This window comes from Bombina bombina, chromosome 2 (assembly GCF_027579735.1).
Source record: "Bombina bombina isolate aBomBom1 chromosome 2, aBomBom1.pri, whole genome shotgun sequence".
Taxonomy (NCBI): domain Eukaryota; kingdom Metazoa; phylum Chordata; class Amphibia; order Anura; family Bombinatoridae; genus Bombina; species Bombina bombina.
This window is the reverse complement of record NC_069500.1, coordinates 759,745,596-759,767,702: the sequence shown is the minus strand read 5'-3', so window position 1 is coordinate 759,767,702 and position 22,107 is coordinate 759,745,596. Positions and strand designations below refer to the sequence as shown.

The 22,107-nt window shown below is 38.9% G+C and overlaps 1 protein-coding gene across 1 annotated transcript in view; it reads right to left on the bottom strand.

The window, feature by feature from the left end:
- Window positions 1–22,107, bottom strand: part of LOC128647250 (sodium/iodide cotransporter-like) — a 122,059-nt gene that overhangs the window by 42,373 nt on the left and 57,579 nt on the right. The window contains exons 10-13 of the mRNA XM_053700043.1: window positions 9,330–9,442; window positions 3,228–3,298; window positions 3,058–3,144; window positions 2,073–2,260 (exon numbers count right to left, since the gene is read on the bottom strand). Coding sequence (XP_053556018.1) covers window positions 2,073–2,260; window positions 3,058–3,144; window positions 3,228–3,298; window positions 9,330–9,442 — 459 coding nt within the window. The remainder of the gene's footprint in view (window positions 1–2,072; window positions 2,261–3,057; window positions 3,145–3,227; window positions 3,299–9,329; window positions 9,443–22,107) is intronic.

Sequence of the window (22,107 nt, the reverse complement as noted above, 5' to 3'; positions counted from 1 at the left end):
TAGCTATTGTACCTGGTTAAAATAAATACAAAGTTACCTGTAAAATAAATATTAATCCTAAAATAGCTATAATATAATTATAATTTATATTGTAGCTATATTAGGATTTATTTTACAGGTAAGTATTTAGCTTTAAATAGGAATAATTTATTTAATAAGAGTTAATTTATTTCGTTAGATTTAAATTATATTTAAGTTAGGGGGTGTTAGTGTTAGGGTTAGACTTAGCTTTAGGGGTTAATACATTTATTAGAATAGCGGTGAGCTCCAGTCGGCAGATTAGGGGTTAATGTTTGAAGTTAGGTGTCGGCGATGTTAGGGAGGGCAGATTAGGGGTTAATACTATTTATTATAGGGTTAGTGAGGTGGATTAGGGGTTAATAACTTTATTATGATAGCGGTGCGGTCCGCTCGGCAGATTAGGGGTTAATTAGTGTAGGCAGGTGGAGGCGACGTTGTGGGGAGCAGATTAGGGGTTAATAAATATAATATAGGGGTCGGCGGTGTTAGGGGCAGCAGATTAGGGGTACATAGCTATAATGTAGGTGGCGGCTCTTTGCGGTCGGCAGATTAGGGGTTAATTATTGTAGGTAGCTGGCTGCGACGTTGTGGGGGGCAGGTTAGGGGTTAATAAATATAATATAGGGGTCGGCGGTGTTAGGGGCAGCAGATTAGGGGTACATAAGGATAACGTAGGTGGCGGTCGGCAGATTAGGGGTTAAAAAAATTAAATTGAGTGGCGGCGATGTGGGGGGGCCTCGGTTTAGGGGTACATAGGTAGTTTATGGGTGTTAGTGTACTTTAGAGTACAGTAGTTAAGAGCTTTATGAACCGGAGTTAGCCCAGAAAGCTCTTAACTACTGACTTTTTTCTGCGGCTGGAGTTTTGTCGTTAGATGTCTAACGCTCACTTCAGACACGACTCTAAATACCGGAGTTAGAAAAATCCCATTGAAAAGATAGGATACGCAATTGACGTAAGGGGATCTGCGGTATGGAAAAGTCGCGGCTAAAAAGTGAGCGTTAGACCCTTTTTTGACTGACTCCAAATACCGGAGGTAGCCTAAAACCAGCGTTAGGAGCCTCTAACGCTGGTTTTCACGGCTACCGCCAAACTCCAAATCTAGGCCTAAGTCTATTACTATTTCATATATTTATAAATCAAATATACATAGTTATAAATTATATTTAAAAAATATGATTACTCTGGCGTGCCGTGTTGAAGTGTCAATCAATGCATGCAGTGCAAAAACATGAACGCGCAAATCGTCACGGAATTTAAACGTTCCTGATTGGAGGAGCATATTGTAAGAAGAATGCTATATTGCACAGGCGTATAGCGGGTTCCTTAGAAGGCTTACCGATTGGACAAAAAACAAACAAAGAATATGACATCACAGGGGGCTGGAGATGGATCGCATAAGAATGTCATACTAATAAAAGGATTGTAAGTAATTACAAATATACTTGATTAGATGATATTTGGTGTGTCACATTGATTAAATTAATTGATGTTAATTAACTATTTACATAAAATGGAGTTTACCATCACTTTAAGTAAAAACTACCAATTCAATGTGCTTTTGTCGGCACAAACAACACTGCTTTCTCATACTAGGCAGAGATTTTACCCTCTTCTGCCTTTACATGATTTAGTTTTGGTACTAACCCACCAATGTGTATAGGATTCATGAGAGGGTGAGGGAAAATAAGGTCTACACTTACTGACAAATCAGTTTCTTCACAGTTGAAGCCGACTCATATTAAAGCCTATCCTGCTAACAAATATTTGGTGTATGTCAGAGTGTTACAGGGTCAAATCCTTTCTACTCCCTTTCTGCAAATATATTCTAGCTTGGTGGTTTCTGAACTGACTTAAAGGGACATTCAAGTCAAAATTAAACTTTCATGATTCAGATAGAGCATGCAATTGTAAACAACTTTCCAATTTACTTCCATTAACAAAATGTGCACAGTCAATGGTAGTTCCACCCCTGTCTAGATTACATTATGTTCAATAACATCTAATTGTCTGAGTGTAAGAAGGGATGTCATTACAACTCTTACCCATACTCAGGTGCTGTGATGTTTCTTTGAAGGATTGGTCCATAGATGATGCCGTCACTGGAGTTATATAAAGGGCAGTGGTCTGTATAGGTTGGTAAGACTCCCATCATCTCTGCGGTAGGAGGATAAAGTGTACCTCCTACTGCCAGCCATAAGCACATAACCAAGCCCACCACCAAGCCGGAGCACACACCCTGGCAATAGGAGATATACAGTAAGAAAACCATCAGACTATTCACTCATCTTCTAACAACTCTCTTAGCATTTGCAGTGACCCTTATGTGACCATATTGTAGAACATTTCTGCTTGCACACAGCATAAATAGTATACATAAAATCCATCACAAATACATATATATATATATTGCAATCTCTGTTAACTAGACATGGACATGTCCCTACATACACCTAACCTTGACAATACTAAACCACATGCTCAACTTTTATTCCTCTAATGCAGTGCTTCCCAAACTGTGTGTCGGTGGCAGTTTGTAGGCGTGTCCCTGCTTCAGCACAATCTTTTTTTAATTTAAATTTTTTGGGGGTTTCCGACTTTCTGCATATCACATGATTGATACCTAGTGGGTCACAGATCATCTTAACCAACTGGCGCAGCTAGGCAGGAACTGAAACTATTCCTATTGGCGGCTTATACGAGTGTCATTATCTAATATTCCACCAATTATTCAGAAACTGTGTTCATCCCATCAACCTCATACATTTCATTAAAATAGTAAGTAGCTATTGGTGTTAAACTTTTTTTTAATTCTTGCACATACATACTGTTACTTGTCAATACATTTTGTTATTATATAATTTATGTGTGTGTCCGTATCTCTTAAAACAAGTTAGTTTAACCTCCTGTTAGCTAGTACAGATGAATTACTGTGTCACAAAATTATGTAGGTCTAAATAGTTTGTCACCAACATGAAAAGTTTGGAAAGCTCTGCTCTAATGTGTTAGTAACACACCCCATGGGACCTAACTTACGATACTGTTGCAGGACACGAAGAACATCCCAAGGACAAATGCTCCAAGTAAAGGGCCACTGACCACTCCCATTATTAATAAAGAGCCCTGGTAAAAATAAAGACAGCAGTTAGTGAGTGTTGAGGTAGTATAAGCAGAAAATGGCACAGCCAGGTATGCTATACTTATACCTGAAAAACTCCACCCCCAAGGAAAGACGATAATACAGCTACTGTGATACAAGCGCATCCATACACCAGTGCTGTGATAAAAAAAAACCCAGAGAGAACAATCTGTGATTTAGAATGCTAGAAATATATAGGACTCACTCCTACTGTAAAACTGAAATACATCTAGTCCTTGCTCACTCTTATACAATTAAAGGGACATAAGAATCTACAGTATGCTGCACAGCCCCATCATACTATTGCACCACTCTTTAAAGTGAGATTAAAAAAACACGCACACAAAAACACCTCTAGAGGCCTCTAAAACTCCATGTGCTGATAGTGTACTTATCTGCTGACTGGTAAATGTACTTTCATGCACTAGTCTGATTGACAGGCAGTGCACTGTGAGTCAGTGTTAGCTCTGAGATTCACACTGTGTACAGCCTTTTTAAATACACACTTTATTACACAGTATGTTGCAGTAGAATCACTGTTTTTGTGCCCCTAAAAAGGGCCATAATAACAGGTGAATAATGAGATGCTATAATTTATTAGAGCCTGTTATTATAAAACTATAGACTTGCACTACTGGGTTAAACACACATCAGAACTTTGGAACTAAAGAGCACTGCTGGTCCTATGTGCAAACCGCCACTGATCCACTCAGCAGCGCTAGTTACAAATCATGCGACTAGTGCTGCGTTGGTTTCCATTCAGTGCAGCAGTGCAATGTGGGGGCCAAATATACTGTAGGGTTGATAGTTTTAAAATGACATGCTTGTTGTTGGCTCGTGCAAAAACAAATATTTCTTATATGTTACAGCATTTTATTATTGCACTATTACGTGCATACAACTGTTTTATTTAATTCTTGCAAATAGCTTAATAAACATATAGTTAAAGTCAGCTCCAACACAGCAATGCGCTACTGGGAGCTAGCTGAACACATCTGGTGAGCCAATGACAAGATATATACTGTATGTGTGTAGCCACCAATTACCAGCTTGCTCCTGGTAGTGCATTGCTGCTCCTAAGCCTACCTAGTTATGCTTTTCAACAAAGGATGCTGCAAAAATGAAGTTAATTTGATAATAGAAGTCAATTAAAAAATATCTCAAAATGAATGCTGAACCAAGAAAGTTTTATTTTGACTTTCATGTTCCTTTAAAATAAGAGAACAGTTTGAAAATATTTTATAAATAAAAAAAAAAGTATATCAATAACAGAATCTAAAGGTTTATTCACTATGGCCTAGATTTAGAGTTGGGCAGTAGCCGTGAAAACCAGCGTTAGAGGCTCCTAACGCTGGTTTTAGGCTACCGCCGGTATTTGGAGTCAGTCAGGAAAGGGTCTAACGCTCACTTTCCAGCCGCTACTTTTCCATACCGCAGATCCCCTTACGTCATTTGCGTATCCTATCTTTTCAATGGGATCTTTCTAACTCCGGTATTTAGAGTCGTGGCTGAAGTGAGCGTTAGAAATCTAACGACAAAACTCCAGCCGCAGAAAAAAGTCAGTAGTTAAGAGCTTTGTGGGCTAACGCCGGTTTATAAAGCTCTTAACTACTGTGCTCTAAAGTACACTAACACCCATAAACTACCTATGTACCCCTAAACCGAGGCCCCCCCACATCCCCGCCACTCGATTACATTTTTTTAACCCCTAATCTGCCGACCGCCACCTACGTTATACTTATGTACCCCTAATCTGCTGCCCCTAACACCGCCGACCCCTATATTATATTTATTAACCCCTAATCTGCCCCCCACAACGTCGCCTCCACCTGCCTACACTTATTAACCCCTAATCTGCCGAGCGGACCGCACCGCTATTATAATAAAGTTATTAACCGCTAATCCGCCTCACTCCCGCCTCAATAACCCTATAATAAATAGTATTAACCCCTAATCTGCCCTCCCTAACATCGCCGACACCTAACTTCAAGTATTAACCCCTAATCTGCCGATCAGAGCTCACCGCTACTCTAATAAATTTTTTAACCCCTAAAGCTAATTTTAACCCTAACCCTAACACCCCCCTAAGTTAAATATAATTTTATTCTAACAAAATAAATTAACTCTTATTAAATAAATTATTCCTATTTAAATCTAAATACTTACCTGTAAAATAAACCCTAATATAGCTACAATATAAATTATAATTATATTATAGCTATTTTAGGATTTATATTTATTTTACAGGCAACTTTGTATTTATTTTAACCAGGTACAATAGCTATTAAATAGTTAAGAACTATTTAATAGCTAAAATAGTTAAAATAATTACAAAATTACCTGTAAAATAAATCCTAACCTAAGTTACAATTAAACCTAACACTACACTAGCAATAAATTAATTAAATACAATTTCTACAATTATCTACAATTAAACCTAACACTACACTATCAATAAATTATTTAAATACAATATCTACAAATAAATACAATGAAATAAACTAACTAAAGTACAAAAAATAAAAAAGAACTAAGTTACAAAAAAATAAAAAAATATTTACAAACATTAGAAAAATATTACAACAATTTTAAACTAATTACACCTACTCTAAGCCCCCTAATAAAATAACAAAGCCCCCCAAAATAAAAAAATGCCCTACCCTATTCTAAATTAAAAAAGTTCAAAGCTCTTTTACCTTACCAGCCCTGAACAGGGCCCTTTGCGGGGCATGCCCCAAAGAATTCAGCTCTTTTGCCTGTAAAAAAAACACATACAATACCCCCCCAACATTACAACCCACCACCCACATACCCCTAATCTAACCCAAACCCCCCTTAAATAAACCTAACACTAAGCCCCTGAAGATCTTCCTACCTTATCTTCACCATACCAGGTTCACCGATCGGTCCTCGGAAGTGTTGATCCAAGCCCAAGCGGGGGGCTGAAGAGTGACGTCCATCCTTGGGCTGAAGTCTGGATCCAAGCGGCGGCTGAAGAAATCCATCATCGGGCTGAAGTCGGAAGTCCATCATCGGGATGAAGTCTTCTATCAAGCCGCATCTTCAATCTTCTTTCTTCTGGAGCGGAGCGGAGCCATCTTCTTCCAAGCCGACGCAGAACATCCTCTTCAACCGACGACTAGACGATGAATGACGGTTCCTTTAAATGACGTCATCCAAGATGGCGTCCCTCGAATTCCGATTGGCTGATAGGATTCTATCAGCCAATCGGAATTAAGGTAGGAATATTCTGATTGGCTGATGGAATCAGCCAATCAGAATCAAGTTCAATCCGATTGGCTGATCCAATCAGCCAATCAGATTGAGCTTGCATTCTATTGGCTGTTGGGGGGGGGGGTATTGTATGTGTTTTTTTTACAGGTAAAGAGCTGAATTCTTTGGGGCATGCCCCGCAAAGGGCCCTGTTCAGGGCTGGTAAGGTAAAAGAGCTTTGAACTTTTTTAATTTAGAATAGGGTAGGGTATTTTTTTATTTTGGGGGGCTTTGTTATTTTATTAGGGGGCTTAGAGTAGGTGTAATTAGTTTAAAATTGTTGTAATATTTTTCTAATGTTTGTAAATATTTTTTTATTTTTTGTAACTTAGTTCTTTTTTATTTTTTGTACTTTAGTTAGTTTATTTCATTGTATTTATTTGTAGATATTGTATTTAAATAATTTATTGATAGTGTAGTGTTAGGTTTAATTGTAGATAATTGTAGATATTGTATTTAAATAATTTATTGATAGTGTAGTGTTAGGTTTAATTGTAGATAATTGTTGGTATTTTATTTAATTAATTTATTGATAGTGTAGTGTTAGGTTTAATTGTAACTTAGGTTAGGATTTATTTTACAGGTAATTTTGTAATTATTTTAACTATTTTAGCTATTAAATAGTTCTTAACTATTTAATAGATATTGTACCTGGTTAAAATAAATACAAAGTTACCTGTAAAATAAATATAAATCCTAAAATAGCTATAATATAATTATAATTTATATTGTAGCTATATTAGGATTTATTTTACAGGTAAGTATTTATCTTTAAATAGGAATAATTTATTTAATAAGAGTTAATTAATTTCGTTAGATGTAAATTATATTTAACTTAGGGGGGTGTTAGTGTTAGGGTTAGACTTAGCTTTAGGGGTTAATACATTTATTAGAATAGCGGTGAGCTCCAGTCGGCAGATTAGGGGTTAATAATTGAAGTTAGGTGTCGGCAATGTTAGGGAGGGCAGATTAGGGGTTAATACTATTTATTATAGGGTTAGTGAGGCGGATTAGGGGTTAATAACTTTATTATAATAGTGGTGCGGTCCGCTCGGCAGATTAGGGGTTAATAAGTGTAGGCAGGTGGAGGCGACGTTGTGGGGGGCAGATTAGGGGTTAATAAATATAATATAGGGGCCGGCGGTGTTAGAGGCAGCAGATTAGGGGTACATAGGGATAATGTAAGTAGCGGCGGTTTACGGAGCGGCAGATTAGGGGTTAATGATAATATGCAGGGGTCAGCGATAGCGGGGGCGGCAGAATAGGGGTTAATAAGTGTAAGGTTAGGGGTGTTTAGACTCGGGGTACATGTTAGAGTGTTAGGTGCAGGCGTAGGAAGTGTTTCCCCATAGCAAACAATGGGGTTGCGTTAGGAGCTGAACGCGGCTTTTTTGCAGGTGTTAGGTTTTTTTTCAGCTCAAACAGCCCCATTGTTTCCTATGGGGGAATCGTGCACGAGCACGTTTTTGAAGCTGGCCGCGTTCGTAAGCACCGCTGGTATCGAGAGTTGAAGTTGCGTTAAATATGCTCTACGCTCCTTTTTGGAGCCTAACGCAGCCATTCTGTGAACTCTCAATACCAGCGGTATTTAAAAGGTGCGGCCAGAAAAAAGCCAGCGTTAGCTACGTACCCCTTTGGCCGCAGAACTCTAAATCTAGGCGTATATTTTTTATTTATTCTCTTTGAACAACTTCTATGTTCTTTAGTGATACTGGTTCTTAAGTATTAGTATCTAATACATGGGTGATTGTACTATATTGTAACCTGTTCATATTTGCTCTGAGTAGGGAAAAAGTCAGCATAATAATATTAATAATAATAATAATAGTAATAACTTTGGTCAACAATTTTACTTAAAGTGACATTAACTGCTGAGTAAAACTACACTACCTTGGTTACTACTCATCATACTGTTGCATTTCCTCCTTTACCTGCAGGTTATTTTAATCCCGTTCTATTATTTTAACTCATTAGATAATCCAGATGGTAAAGCTCTGCATTTTATACTGGGCGCCGCCATCTTGTAGATTGTGTTTTGCTGGGACAGGAGCACTTTCAAAGATCTGGCATTTTGACAAGTTTGCACTTCAGTTTATCTCACATAGAGCTGAAGTTTTACAGTTTTGCAGTTTTTTTTGTACAGTTTAAAAGTTACATAACAAATGTAAGATCCAAGATGGTGGCACCCAGTGCGAAGATGCAGAGCTTTACTAACTGATAATTGCAAGGGGTTAAAATAAGAACAACTTTAAAGACAGCTGCAGGCACAGATGAAAAACAATATCATGGTGAGCAGTAAGCTGCTACTGTAGTTGTACCCAGCTGTTTAATATCTCTTTAAAGGGACATGAAACCCAACATTTTTCTTTTTCTTATTTTTCACGATTCAAATAGAGCATGTGATTTTAAACAACTTTCCAATTTACTTTTATCCAATTTGCTTCCTTCTCTTGGTATTCTTTTTTGAAGGAGCAGCTATGCACTACTGTTAGCTATCTGAAGACATCTGGTGAACACCCATGAAAAGAGGCATTTTTTTGTGCAGTCACCAATCAGCAGCTAGCTCCCAGTAATGCATTGCTGCTCCTGAGCCTACCTAGATATGCTTTTCAACTAAGAATACCAAGAGAATGAAACAATTTAGATAATTGAAGCAAATTGGAAAAAAGTTTAAAATCACATGTTCTGTTCAAATCATGAAAGTAGAAATTTGCGTTTTATGTCCCTTTAACCTGTAAAAGAGTGAACAGGTTTTCATACACTTATATTTTTATATTCTAAAGGAAACATAAACCAGCAGATAAATATGGCATATGGACCTAACATTTAATGCCATCACTGAAATGATTAGTAAAAGTCACAAGAGAAGGGTGTTATGTAGATTTTAGACACTTACAGAGCCCCTTTGAAATATACATCAGTTTCTTTGCAGGAATGTTAGGCCTCTGCGGTTTTATTAGATCCTCCACAGTTACTGCTGCCATTGCATTGATGCTCGTGGACACTGTACTTAGGGCGATAAGAAAAAAATAACACATAAAATAAACATTGAAATCACCTACAAATATAAAGTTCTCACAAAAGACTTAAAGGAAAATTAAACTCAAAATAGAGAGCCACACAGCTGGTATATTAACGGCTAGCTTTTAAATGATTGATTTATCAAGCTGTTTGCCTCCCTACGACTGCAGGATCTCACAAGAGAACTTGCAGTCAGTATTTATCAAGCAGCAGTCATCAGACCGCTGCTTCCTTACCCTCTTCTCCACCTCTTAGGATGAGAATTTCAATCTCCCTGGTCTCATCCAACCCCGGCGATCGATAGCTCCTGCCTGCTCGTGATTGACTGTGTGCAGGCAGAGGGCAGTGTTGCATAAGAGCGCAAATTAGCGCTCTTGTGCAATGTGGAATTCCGGCAGCTGATTGCTGCGTGCCACTGGTGAGCTGTGGCGGACAGGGTGAATATGTCTGCCCCTGTCTGCCCTAGCTTGATATAAATATAAATCAAGCCCTTTGTGGAGGAAAAAAAATGCTAACACTATTGTGCATTAACATTGCTCGAGTGCAATAAATAGCACTTACATTTTTACGCTCATATTACAAGTCAAAATTTATCTTATTGCTGAAGCAGTAGACAAGAATAGCACTGATGGATAACTCTGGTGTACTAAATCCCTCACATAATAAACTTCTATCGGGTGCACACAAAAATGAATGTTGCTTGAACACTAAGCTGATGGTGAGCAAAGCCTCCGCTCAATTAGTTCTTCTCTTAGTTATCTACTATACAATTTAAATGAAAGTGAAGTATATAACACTTCATGCATACATTCACATACATTATATATATATATATATATATATATATATATATATATATATATATATACAGGGAGTGCAGAATTATTAGGCAAATGAGTATTTTGACCACATCATTCTCTTTATGCATGTTGTCTTACTCCAAGCTGTATAGGCTCGAAAGCCTACTACCAATTAAGCATATTAGGTGATGTGCATCTCTGTAATGAGAAGGGGTGTGGTCTAATGACATCAACACCCTATATCAGGTGTGCATAATTATTAGGCAACTTCCTTTCCTTTGGCAAAATGGGTCAAAAGAAGGACTTGACAGGCTCAGAAAAGTCAAAAATAGTGTGATATCTTGCAGAGGGACACTTGTGTGTCTCTCATATGATTCGTCTGTCTCACAAATGTGTATTGAATGTATCAGTATGTATGTGGGTTTAGTGTAGTGGGAGAATTGGGGGGGGGGGCACATTTTTAAATTTCGCCCTGGGAGCCAGATTCTCTAGAAACAACACTGTGTGGGAGTGGCAGTGCTACTGTGTCTACAGTCTAACAGTAACCAATAACCCCCTCCGTCCGCAACGCAACCTAGTCCGCAAAGCAATCAGACTGAGTCTGTGCCTGTCTGTCACTCACACAGCTCAGTCTGTTACTGGATGAGGCCATGGAATGATGTGGGGGATGGCGGGCCGTCGTCTCACACATGTGACATAATCCTTCAGTGCAGAGAGCAGGGAAAATCTGAACTTCGAGGGCGGACTCACCACTGGCACTAATAACTTTAGCAGTGCCGGTCAGGACCGCCCATGGGTGGGGCGAGTGCGGCACTGGCCTCAGGCCCCTTGCTTCGTGGTGCATATGATACCGGGTGAGGTCAGGTGGAGAGGATCCGGGACTCGGGAGCAGCATCGGACATAAACAACAGGTCAGAGGCTCTTGTTAAAGCTTCTGTCTATGTCTACGTATCTTAGGTTTAAAAGAGAGATAGGAATCCATCTGCACAATTAATTGTTAAAGTTTGCAATCTATGTCAGTAAGACTAAGAACAGTGTTTAGCACAAGAAGAAAATATCCCTGAGAACATAGTTACAGCCCAAAAACTGAAAAGAAATAATAAAAATCATAGTAATTTCTCCATCTGCTCCAGAATTGCAAAAATTAATGTTGGCTTTGCTGTTTTTAGTTTATAAACTATTAACACCCCCTGTAACTTAAGTACTTTATGTAATAACAGAAAAGGAAAAAATGCCTGTGTGATTTTTCTGCAAAAAAAAACCTCTAAAATTATATAGCTGAGTTTTTAACAAATCCATACAATTTCTGCCAAACATAATATCCGTGTAATTGTTCAGGGAATACAAAAGCTCATCATCCTATGATCTTACATCATATGTAGCTCACACATGGGCAGGTATCCTGTCTGATGTCTTGTGGGTTTGTAAGTGTGTGGGTATGTGAGTGTGTGGGTATGTGAGTGTGTGGGTATGTGAGTGTGTGGGTATGCGAGTGTGTGGGTATGCGAGTGTGTGGGTATGTGACTGTGTGAGCATGTGACTATGTATGGGCTCATTGTCACAATTCTTGTCTAAGAAATTTCAAGAGTTATAACTGAAATAATAAAGTAAAAGCAGAGCAAAAGAATAAAAATAAAGGTGTGTCACAACCCATTGATCTGATGACAATAATTGTGTCACAACTTAGTGCTCACAAGCTAACGGCTGTAGCAACACACTACATGCATTTTACTTTGCTGTGTATGTAATGATGTCCTATAGCACAACATCCCATTCACTAAGGCATTGGTTATAATGATCTGACATCTCACTTGGGTATATAGCCGATATACAGGGCAGTGGCGGAACTTCCAGGGTGGCGAAAAGTTGCAACCAGGCCCAGGAAGCAGTCTCTTTTTTGCCCCAAATGTGACTTTTACAGAGAATAACTTTTAATGGATTATATTAGTCACTATTGTAGCTATTGTCAAATATACGGAGGGGGCTGTGCCAGTGGGGCGGGGTTAATATGAATGGGGCGGGGTTAAGATGAAGGGGGCGGGGTTGGCTCAGAGGGGGCGGGGCGGGGCTGGGCCGGTCTATACAAGTTTCCAGGGCTGGTCTGATTTCCCAGTCCGGCCCTGTGGCTAGGCTTCACAGGCATTGGTTGTATTGATTGACCAATTATTTTCTTGTTTTGCTTTTAAAGGGGCACCACAGGTATACTGAATTAGCTATGATTACTGCTGTATAGCCGAAACATGTTAGCTTTCAGTTTGCCTGTGTTGCCTTGCTAACCTGTATATGGACCCTCCTGGAACCTTTTATCGTTGGTGAATAAAAGATATTGTTTTTAACTTGCCCTGGATTGTCCACTTTCTTCATTTGTTATATATATATTATGCAGCAGTGTTTTTCAACTCCAGTCCACAGGACCCTTAACTCCAAACCTTTAACAGGCCACATATTCATTACATCTTAACTATAGCACAGGTGAAATAATCATCTGAAGGGTGAGAACAGGTTAGTAACCATGGTTACTGATCAGCTGATTATTTCACCTGTGCTCTAGTTAAGATATAATGAATATGTGACCTGTTAAGGGTCCTGAGTTATATCAGGTTTCTGCCCCTCCTACTTTTCTGCGCTGTAGAGGTATAGAATGATTTCCAAAGTGATAAGATGTGTTGCCAGACATGCAGGGACAAAACTACAGGGGGTGCAGATTTTGCAACTGCGACTGAGGGTGGGGGCCCAGCTTAAAAAAAAAAAAAATGTCTTCAATAAAAAAAACTTTGACATGCCACTGCCTGCACTAATATCATGTGAGTGTGACATGATGCCTCACTAGTGTCTCTGACTACAGGGGTTAGTGTTTCTGTTTTACCCATAGGTGTTTATGTGTGCTAACTTGTATACGCCTAGATTACGAGTTCTGCGTTAGCCTTAAAAAGCAGCGTTAAGGGGTCCTAACGCTGCTTTTTAACGCCCGCTGGTATTACGAGTCAGGCAGGAAAGGGTCTACCGCAAATCCCCTTACGTCAATTGCGTATCCTATCTTTTCTATGGGATTTGCCTAACGCTGGTATTACGAGTCTTGGAAGAAGTGAGCGGTAGACCCTCTACCACCAAGACTCCAACCGCAAAAAAAGTCAGTAGTTAAGAGTTTTATGGGCTGATGCCGGAACATAAAGCTCCTAACTACAGTGCTATAAAGTACACTAACACCTCGCCTAGATTACGAGTTCTGCATTAGCCTTAAAAAGCAGCGTTAAGGGGTCCTAATGCTGCTTTTTAACGCCCGCTGGTATTACGAGTCAGGCAGGAAGGGGTCTACCGCTCACTTTTTTTTCTGCGACTCGAGGCTATCGCAAATCCCCTTATGTCAATTGCGTATCCTATCTTTTCTATGGGATTTGCCTAACGCTGGTATTACGAGACTTGGAAGAAGTGAGCGGTAGACCCTCTACAGCCAAGACTCCAACCGCAAAAAAAGTCAGTAGTTAAGAGCTTTATGGGCTAGCGCCGGAACATAAAGCTCTTAACTACAGTGCTATAAAGTACACTAACACCCATAAACTACCTATGAACCCCTAAACCGAGGCCCCCCACATCGCAAACCCTATAATAAAATTATTTAACCCCAATCTGCCGACCGGACACTGCCGCCACCTACATTATAGCTATGAACCCCTAATCTGCTGCCCCTAACATCGCTGACACCTATATCATATTTATTAATCCCTAATCTGCCCCCCCCCAATGTCGTCGCCGCCACCTACCAACACTTATCAACCCCTAATCTGCCGACCGGACATCGCTGCCACTATAATAAATGTATTAACCCCTAAACCGCCGCACTCCCGCCTCGCAAACACTATAATACATTTTATTAACCCCTAATCTGCGGTCCCTAACATTGCCGCCACCTACCTACAATTATTAACCCCTAATCTGACACCCCCAATGTCGCCGCTACTATAATAAAGTTATTAACCCCCAAACCTAAGTCTAACCCTAACACCCCCCTAACTTACATAATTTAAATAAAACAAACTAAAATTATTATCAATAAATAAATTAATCCTATTTAAAACTAAATACTTACCTATAAAATAAACCCTAATATAGCTACAATATAACTAATATTTACATTGTAGCTATTTTAGGATTTATATTTATTTTACAGGCAACTTTGTATTTATTTTAACTAGATACAATAGCTATTAAATAGTTAATAACTATTTAATAGCTACCTAGTTAAAATAATTACAAAAAGTACCTGTAAAATAAATCCTAACCTAAGTTACAAATACACCTAACACTACACTATCAATAAATTAATTAAATAAATTACCTACAATTATCTAAACTAAAATACAATTCAATAAACTAAACTATAATACAAAAAAACAAAAACAAAATTACAAAAAATAAAAAAATATTACAAGAATTTTAATCTAATTACACCTAATCTAAACCCCCTAATAAAATAAAAAAGCCCCCCAAAATAATAAAATGCCCTACCCTATACTAAATTACAAAATAATCAGCTCTTTTACCAGCCCTTAAAAGGGCTTTTTGCAGGGCATTGCCCCAAAGTAATCAGCTCTTTTACCTGTAAAAAAAAAAAATACAACCCCCCCAACATTACAACCCACCACCCACACACCTATACTCTAAAGCCACCAGATCCCCCCTTAAAAAAACCTAACACTACCCCCCTGAAGATCACCCTACCTTGAGCCGTCTTCAGCCAGCCGGCCACCGATGGGCCAGAAGTGGACATCCGGAGCGGCAGAAGTCTTCATCCGATCGGGGCAGAAGAGGTCCTCCAAGCGGCAGATGTCTTCATCCAAGCGGCATCTTCTATCTTCAATCAACCGGAGCGGAGCGGAGCCATCTTAAATCCAGCCGACGCGGAGCCATCCTCTTCTTCCGATGTCCTAAGGCCGAATGAAGTTTCCTTTAAATGACGTCATCCAAGATGGCATCCCTCGAATTCCGATTGGCTGATAGGATTCTATCAGCCAATCGGAATTAAGGTGGGAAAAATCTGATTGGTTGATTTAATCAGCCAATAGAATTGATCTTGCATTGTATTGGCTGGAAAAAAAGGCTTGTTAGCACCGCAGGTCTTTACAGACAAAACTTGTGATCTATTCTAGGCGATAGTTCTTTGGTTCTTTGAGTTGTTTTTTTAATTAAAAAATAATAATTTCTATATAAAATTAGCCCCTTACACTTTCTCACATGACAAGCATGTCCAATAAATGTTCACTCTTTATTATTTCCCTTTGTGGTGTATACTTTCTTCACTATGGGTCTTTAACCATTCCCCTAAACTGTTTACACTGTTTTCCTTCTTAGTGGTTTATAGTAGATTTCAGTGACATATAGGCGTATGCTTGAGTCTGCCATTAAAGCACACTGTTTTAAAAATGGTCTCACGGTGGCACAAAATGATACTAATGACGAGGATATGGTGGTATGCTAATTAGACAGGTGCTAAATTAGCAAATCTTCATACATAGGCACCTGTTTGAGTGACAGTAGGATGGGCATGCCTAGCCTGCTGATATGATACGCCATGAATTGTGATTTACATATTAGCTGATAAAACAGCCACGTAAGTCCCATGATACATGCCATCTGTAATCAGGAAGGTACCGCAAGTATTGGTAAGCGTATAATACAGTGGGTGAGTTAGCTTAAGCCCATAATAATAATAATAATAATTTTTGGCTACAGGCTGATTGATGCGTACACACTTTACATATGTGTTTATTCAGCTCTGAAGATTTGGCATTACAAGATCGTATAACTATTACCACTTAGGTCTGCAGTTGAGGCTAAATAGAGATTCTATACGCTATATTGTATGCTTGAATGCATGAGCAGTGTATATCTTTATATGACACACTTGAGATTCTGTTTCTACTTGCTTTACTTTCATTTCATTCTCACTATCTGTCTATCTGATTAGTCTGTGGATTATTAGTGAACACTCTATAATGATCCTGCATAGTTTTTCCTGAAAGAATAGTCACTGTTTTTGTTTGCATTGTAATACAATGTATGTTTTATATAACACAATAAAGCAGAACACAGTCATTGAAAGCACACGATGTTTAGTATTTTCTTTGTTGTGGTGGTCACTATAGCAACCACTTTTTGCACCTTTTTTTTAAAAGTGAGTGGGACTACTGGCTATTTAAAGGGACAGTAAACCTTAAAAATAATGTTATATAATTCTGCACATAGTGCAGAATTATATAACATTATATTAGCCAAACATTTATAAAACATAATATACCCTATTAATTTAAAAAAAAAAAAAACACTGTTTCACAGACCTGCTCTCTGCTCTCGGCTGAGCGGGTCTGTTATATTTACTCAGCGCATCGGGCCAGCTGTATAGTCACAACCCGGCCTGACCGCGCCATAAGACGAAGTGAAGCTGGCTCCTGTGACAGCTGAAGCAGCTAAGGTTGCCACCAGGTTAGATCCACTGTCTGTGCCTGCCTTGTTATGTTTAATTGAGGTTTGTAGTGGCGTGGGACACCTGCTTTGATCTGCTCTGCTGCCGACTGAGCCTTCCCTTCCCTGTGTCAGACACAAAAAGTTCTGTGCAGGGCTGCTCTAACTTTGTCTGTTTATCTTCTTGCTGATCAGGTCAGCTATGCAGGCTGCTCACTCCTGCTAAATGAGACTTGGGGGTCGATCCGATATAAAGCGTCGCCCGCAAAAGCCGGCGACGCCAATAATTGCGCGGATTTGGTATCCTATATACGGCGTAAGCTAGAAGTTACGCGCGTATATTTCTGCCGTCGCCCGCAGTTTTTTGGGCCATAGGCAGGTATACCAAACCCGCGCAGTTTGGTATCCAATATGCAGCGTAAGGACTTACGTGGCGAAAATGGAGAAAACTTACTCCATTTTCACCTAGCCACAAAAAGCAGCCGTAAGAAGCCTTACGCTGACTATTGGAGCCCCGTAACTCCCTAAACTATCTAGAAAATAAACCTAACACCTAACGCATGCGCAATGTCTATCTCCCTGTCAACCGCGATCTGCTAAAATAAACCTAACACCTAACGCATGCGCAATGTCTATCTCCCTGTCAACCGCGATCCCCCCCCCCCCGAAATCCCTAATAAAGTTATTACCCCCTAAACCGCCGCTCCCGGACCCCGCCGCCATCTACATAAACTAACCCCCTACTGTGAGCCTCTAAAACCGCCGCCATCTACCTTATCTATCCCCTAATCTGACCCCTTACACCGCCGCCACCTATATAAAAATTATTAACCCCTAATCTAATCCCCCTATACCGCCGCCAGCTATATTAATATTATTAACCCCTAATGTAAGCCCCTTACACCGCCGCCATCTCTATTAAAATTATTAACCCCTAATTTAATCTACCTACCCCGCCGCCAGCTATATTATCTATATTAACCCTAAGTATATTATAGTTAATATAGGTATTACATTATATATATTAACTATATTAACCCTAATTATATTAGGGTTAATATAGTTACTATAGTATTTATATTAACTATATTAACTCTATCTAACACTAACACCCCTAACTATATTTATATTAAATTAATCTAATTAATTTATAAACTAAAATATTCCTATTTAAATCTAAATACTTACCTATAAAATAAACCCTAAGATAGCTACAATATAATTAATAATTACATTGTAGCTATGTTAGGGTTAATATTTATTTTACAGGTAAATTGTTAATTATTTTAACTAGGTATAATAGATATTAAATAGTTATTAACTATTTAATATCTACCTAGTTAAAATAATTACCCAATTACCTGTAAAATAAATCCTAACCTAAGTTACAAATACACCTACACTATCAATAAATTTAATAAACTACAAACATCTATCTAAAAATACAATTAAATTAACTAAACTAAATTACAAAAAAAAACAAACACTAAATTACAAAAAATAAAAAAAAGATTACAAGATTTTTAAGCTAATTACACCTATTCTAAGCCCCCTAATAAAATAATAAACCCCCAAAATATCAAAAATTCCCTGCCCTATTCTAAATTAAACAAATTTCAAAGCTCTTTACCTTACCAGCCCTTAAAAGGGCCTTTTGTGGGGCATGCCCCAAATAATTCAGCTCTTTTGCATTCAACAAATACAATCCCCCCCCCCCCCCCCCATATTACAACCCACCACCCACATACCCCTATTCTAAACCCACCCAAACCCCCCTTAAAAAATCCTAACACTACCCCCCTGAAGATCTCCCTACCTTGTCTTCACCACACCGGGCCGAACTCCTGATCCGATCCGGGCGATGTCGTCCTCCAAGCGGCAAAGAAGAAATCTTCCTCCGGCGATGTCGTCCTCCAAGCGGCAAAGAAGAAATCTTCCTCCGGCGACGTCTTCCTCCAAGCGGCAGCAAAGTCTTCATTCTTCCGGCGGCATCTTCAATCTTCTTTCTTCGCTCCGCCGCCGCGGAGCATCCATCCCGGCCGACTGCTAAACTTGGAATGAGGTACCTTTAAATGACGTCATCCAAGATGGCGTCCGCCGAATTCCGATTGGCTGATAGGATTCTATCAGCCAATCGGAATTAAGTTAAAAAAATCTGATTGGCTGATTGAATCAGCCAATCAGATTCAAGTTCAATCCGATTGGCTGATCCAATCAGCCAATCAGATTGAGCTCGCATTCTATTGGCTGATCGGAACAGCCAATAGAATGCGAGCTCAATCTGATTGGCTGATTGGATCAGCCAATCGGATTGAACTTGAATCTGATTGGCTGATTCAATCAGCCAATCAGATTTTTTTAACTTAATTCCGATTGGCTGATAGAATCCTATCAGCCAATCGGAATTCGGCGGACGCCATCTTGGATGACGTCATTTAAAGGTACCTCATTCCAAGTTTAGCAGTCGGCCGGGATGGATGCTCCGCGGCGGCGGAGCGAAGAAAGAAGATTGAAGATGCCGCCGGAAGAATGAAGACTTTGCTGCCGCTTGGAGGAAGACGTCGCCGGAGGAAGATTTCTTCTTTGCCGCTTGGAGGACGACATCGCCGGAGGAAGATTTCTTCTTTGCCGCTTGGAGGACGACATCGCCCGGATCGGATCAGGAGTTCGGCCCGGTGTGGTGAAGACAAGGTAGGGAGATCTTCAGGGGGGTAGTGTTAGGATTTTTTAAGGGGGGTTTGGGTGGGTTTAGAATAGGGGTATGTGGGTGGTGGGTTGTAATGGGGGGGGGGGATTGTATTTGTTGAATGCAAAAGAGCTGAATTATTTGGGGCATGCCCCACAAAAGGCCCTTTTAAGGGCTGGTAAGGTAAAGAGCTTTGAAATTTGTTTAATTTAGAATAGGGCAGGGAATTTTTGTTATTTTGGGGGTTTATTATTTTATTAGGGGGCTTAGAATAGGTGTAATTAGCTTAAAAATCTTGTAATCTTTTTTTTATTTTTTGTAATTTAGTGTTTGTTTTTTTTTGTAATTTAGTTTAGTTAATTTAATTGTATTTTTAGATAGATGTTTGTAGTTTATTAAATTTATTGATAGTGTAGGTGTATTTGTAACTTAGGTTAGGATTTATTTTACAGGTAATTGGGTAATTATTTTAACTAGGTAGATATTAAATAGTTAATAACTATTTAATATCTATTATACCTAGTTAAAATAATTAACAATTTACCTGTAAAATAAATATTAACCCTAACATAGCTACAATGTAATTATTAATTATATTGTAGCTATCTTAGGGTTTATTTTATAGGTAAGTATTTAGATTTAAATAGGAATATTTTAGTTTATAAATTAATTAGATTAATTTAATATAAATTTAGTTAGGGGTGTTAGGGTTAGATAGAGTTAATATAGTTAATATAAATACTATAGTAACTATATTAAATATATTAACCCTAATATAATTAGGGTTAATATAGTTAATATATATAATGTAATACCTATATTAACTATAATATACTTAGGGTTAATATAGATAATATAGCTGGCGGCGGGGTAGGTAGATTAAATTAGGGGTTAATCATTTTAATAGAGATGGCGGCGGTGTTAGGGGCTTACATTAGGGGTTAATAATTTTAATATAGATGGCGGCGGTGTTAGGGGCTCACTTTAGGGGGTTATAGATATAATATAGCTGGCGGCGGGGTACGGGAGCGGCGGTTTAGGGGTTAATAATTTTATTAGGTTGCGGCGGGGTAAAGGAGCGGCGGTTTAGGGGTTAATAGCATTTTTATTGTTAGACTAGTGAGGGGGGATAGCGGATAGAGGGTTAGACAGTGCGGGCTATGTTAGGGAGGCGTGTTAGACAGTGCGGGCTATGTTAGGGAGGCGTGTTAGACAGTGCGGGTGTTTTAGACTTTAGTCAGGTTTTATAGGCGCCGGCAGATTCTAACGTGGCGCAAGTCACTGGCGACGCCAGAAATTTGTACTTACGCAGATTTCTGGACATCGCTGGTTTGTGAGACTTACGGCACGTTAGCATCTGACGGCGACCTATATGGGATGGCTCGAGTTGCGAGCTGAAACTGCGGGCGACGCCGGTTCCCTCGCTTGCGCCGCAAACTGCGATCGATATCGGATCGCGCCCTTGGAACGAAGAGGGTCTTTAATATGCTAAAAAATAAGTGAAAACAATAGCAAGGGCTGACTGACCTTAACCCTCTGAACCCAATGCCATAAATGAGTATGAGTTGACAGTTATAGTGCTGAGAAAATATAGGCTTACACACAATTTTAAAAGTGTCTTAGTGACTTTAATCACTAGCTGTATTAAATGTTATGCAACTGCTGGTTAAAGCCATTATGACCCTATATAAATCTGCACACAGGTTAATTTTCTTTTTTATTAATATACATCAAACACAAATAAAAATACATACTTTAAAAAAAAAAAAAAAAAACCCTCACACTTTGTGCAGATTTATGAAATGTCTTTAGGCTTTAAAGGGACAGTTTACTCAAAAATTGTCTCCCCTTTAATTTATTCCCAATGATAGTGTATTAAATTGTTGACAAGTAGCTCCTTTACCCTTATATTGGCATTGAAATAGTTGATCAAGCATAATATATCCCCACCTATTTAGAAAGTTTGTGGCCGCAGTTCCAAGCTATAGATAAGCTTTGTAAACACATCCAGCAGAAGAGATTACACTCCCAGTGGGACATAGCAGAGATAAGGTAATAAAATGTTGAATTTCCATTGTTCTCTCCAAGTACTGGTGATTGTTTTATGGACAGATATATAGGGCCGGCCTTAGCCATTGCGGGCCCAAGACAGGATGACAAAATGGGGCCCCCCTTTCTCCCCGCCCCACCCCCACCCAATCCCCGCCCCAGAGCCCCACCCAATCTCCTCCCCCAACTCCTCCCCACAGCTTTAAAATGGAAAAAAAATAATTTAAGGTAATGCACAACATTATATATTATATATTATATTATATATAACTACTGTGTCATATATATAGCTAAGGAACTCTGCATAGACATAATTTGCTGCAGTGTGGATACTGATTAGCATAGGACCAGTCTGATTTGGGACACCTTGTAAGTGGTAGACTGGCTTAGCAGAATATGATCATATTGTGTGACTAAGATCCCATTTTTATTTAAAAGCATATTTTTCTGATAATATTCTTTGCAATTTAAATATATGTCGATATTATTGTGTGAGATGTCTATCCCCAATCTTATTTGAACAGTGCAAGTATATTTAGCAAATTGAAGTATATATTTAAATATGCTATAACTATGTGGACTCTAGTGGTAGAATGTGCACCTACACTTTCTTGTTTTTTTCAATTAATCATTGCTGGTCACCTTGGTAGCACTTCCAC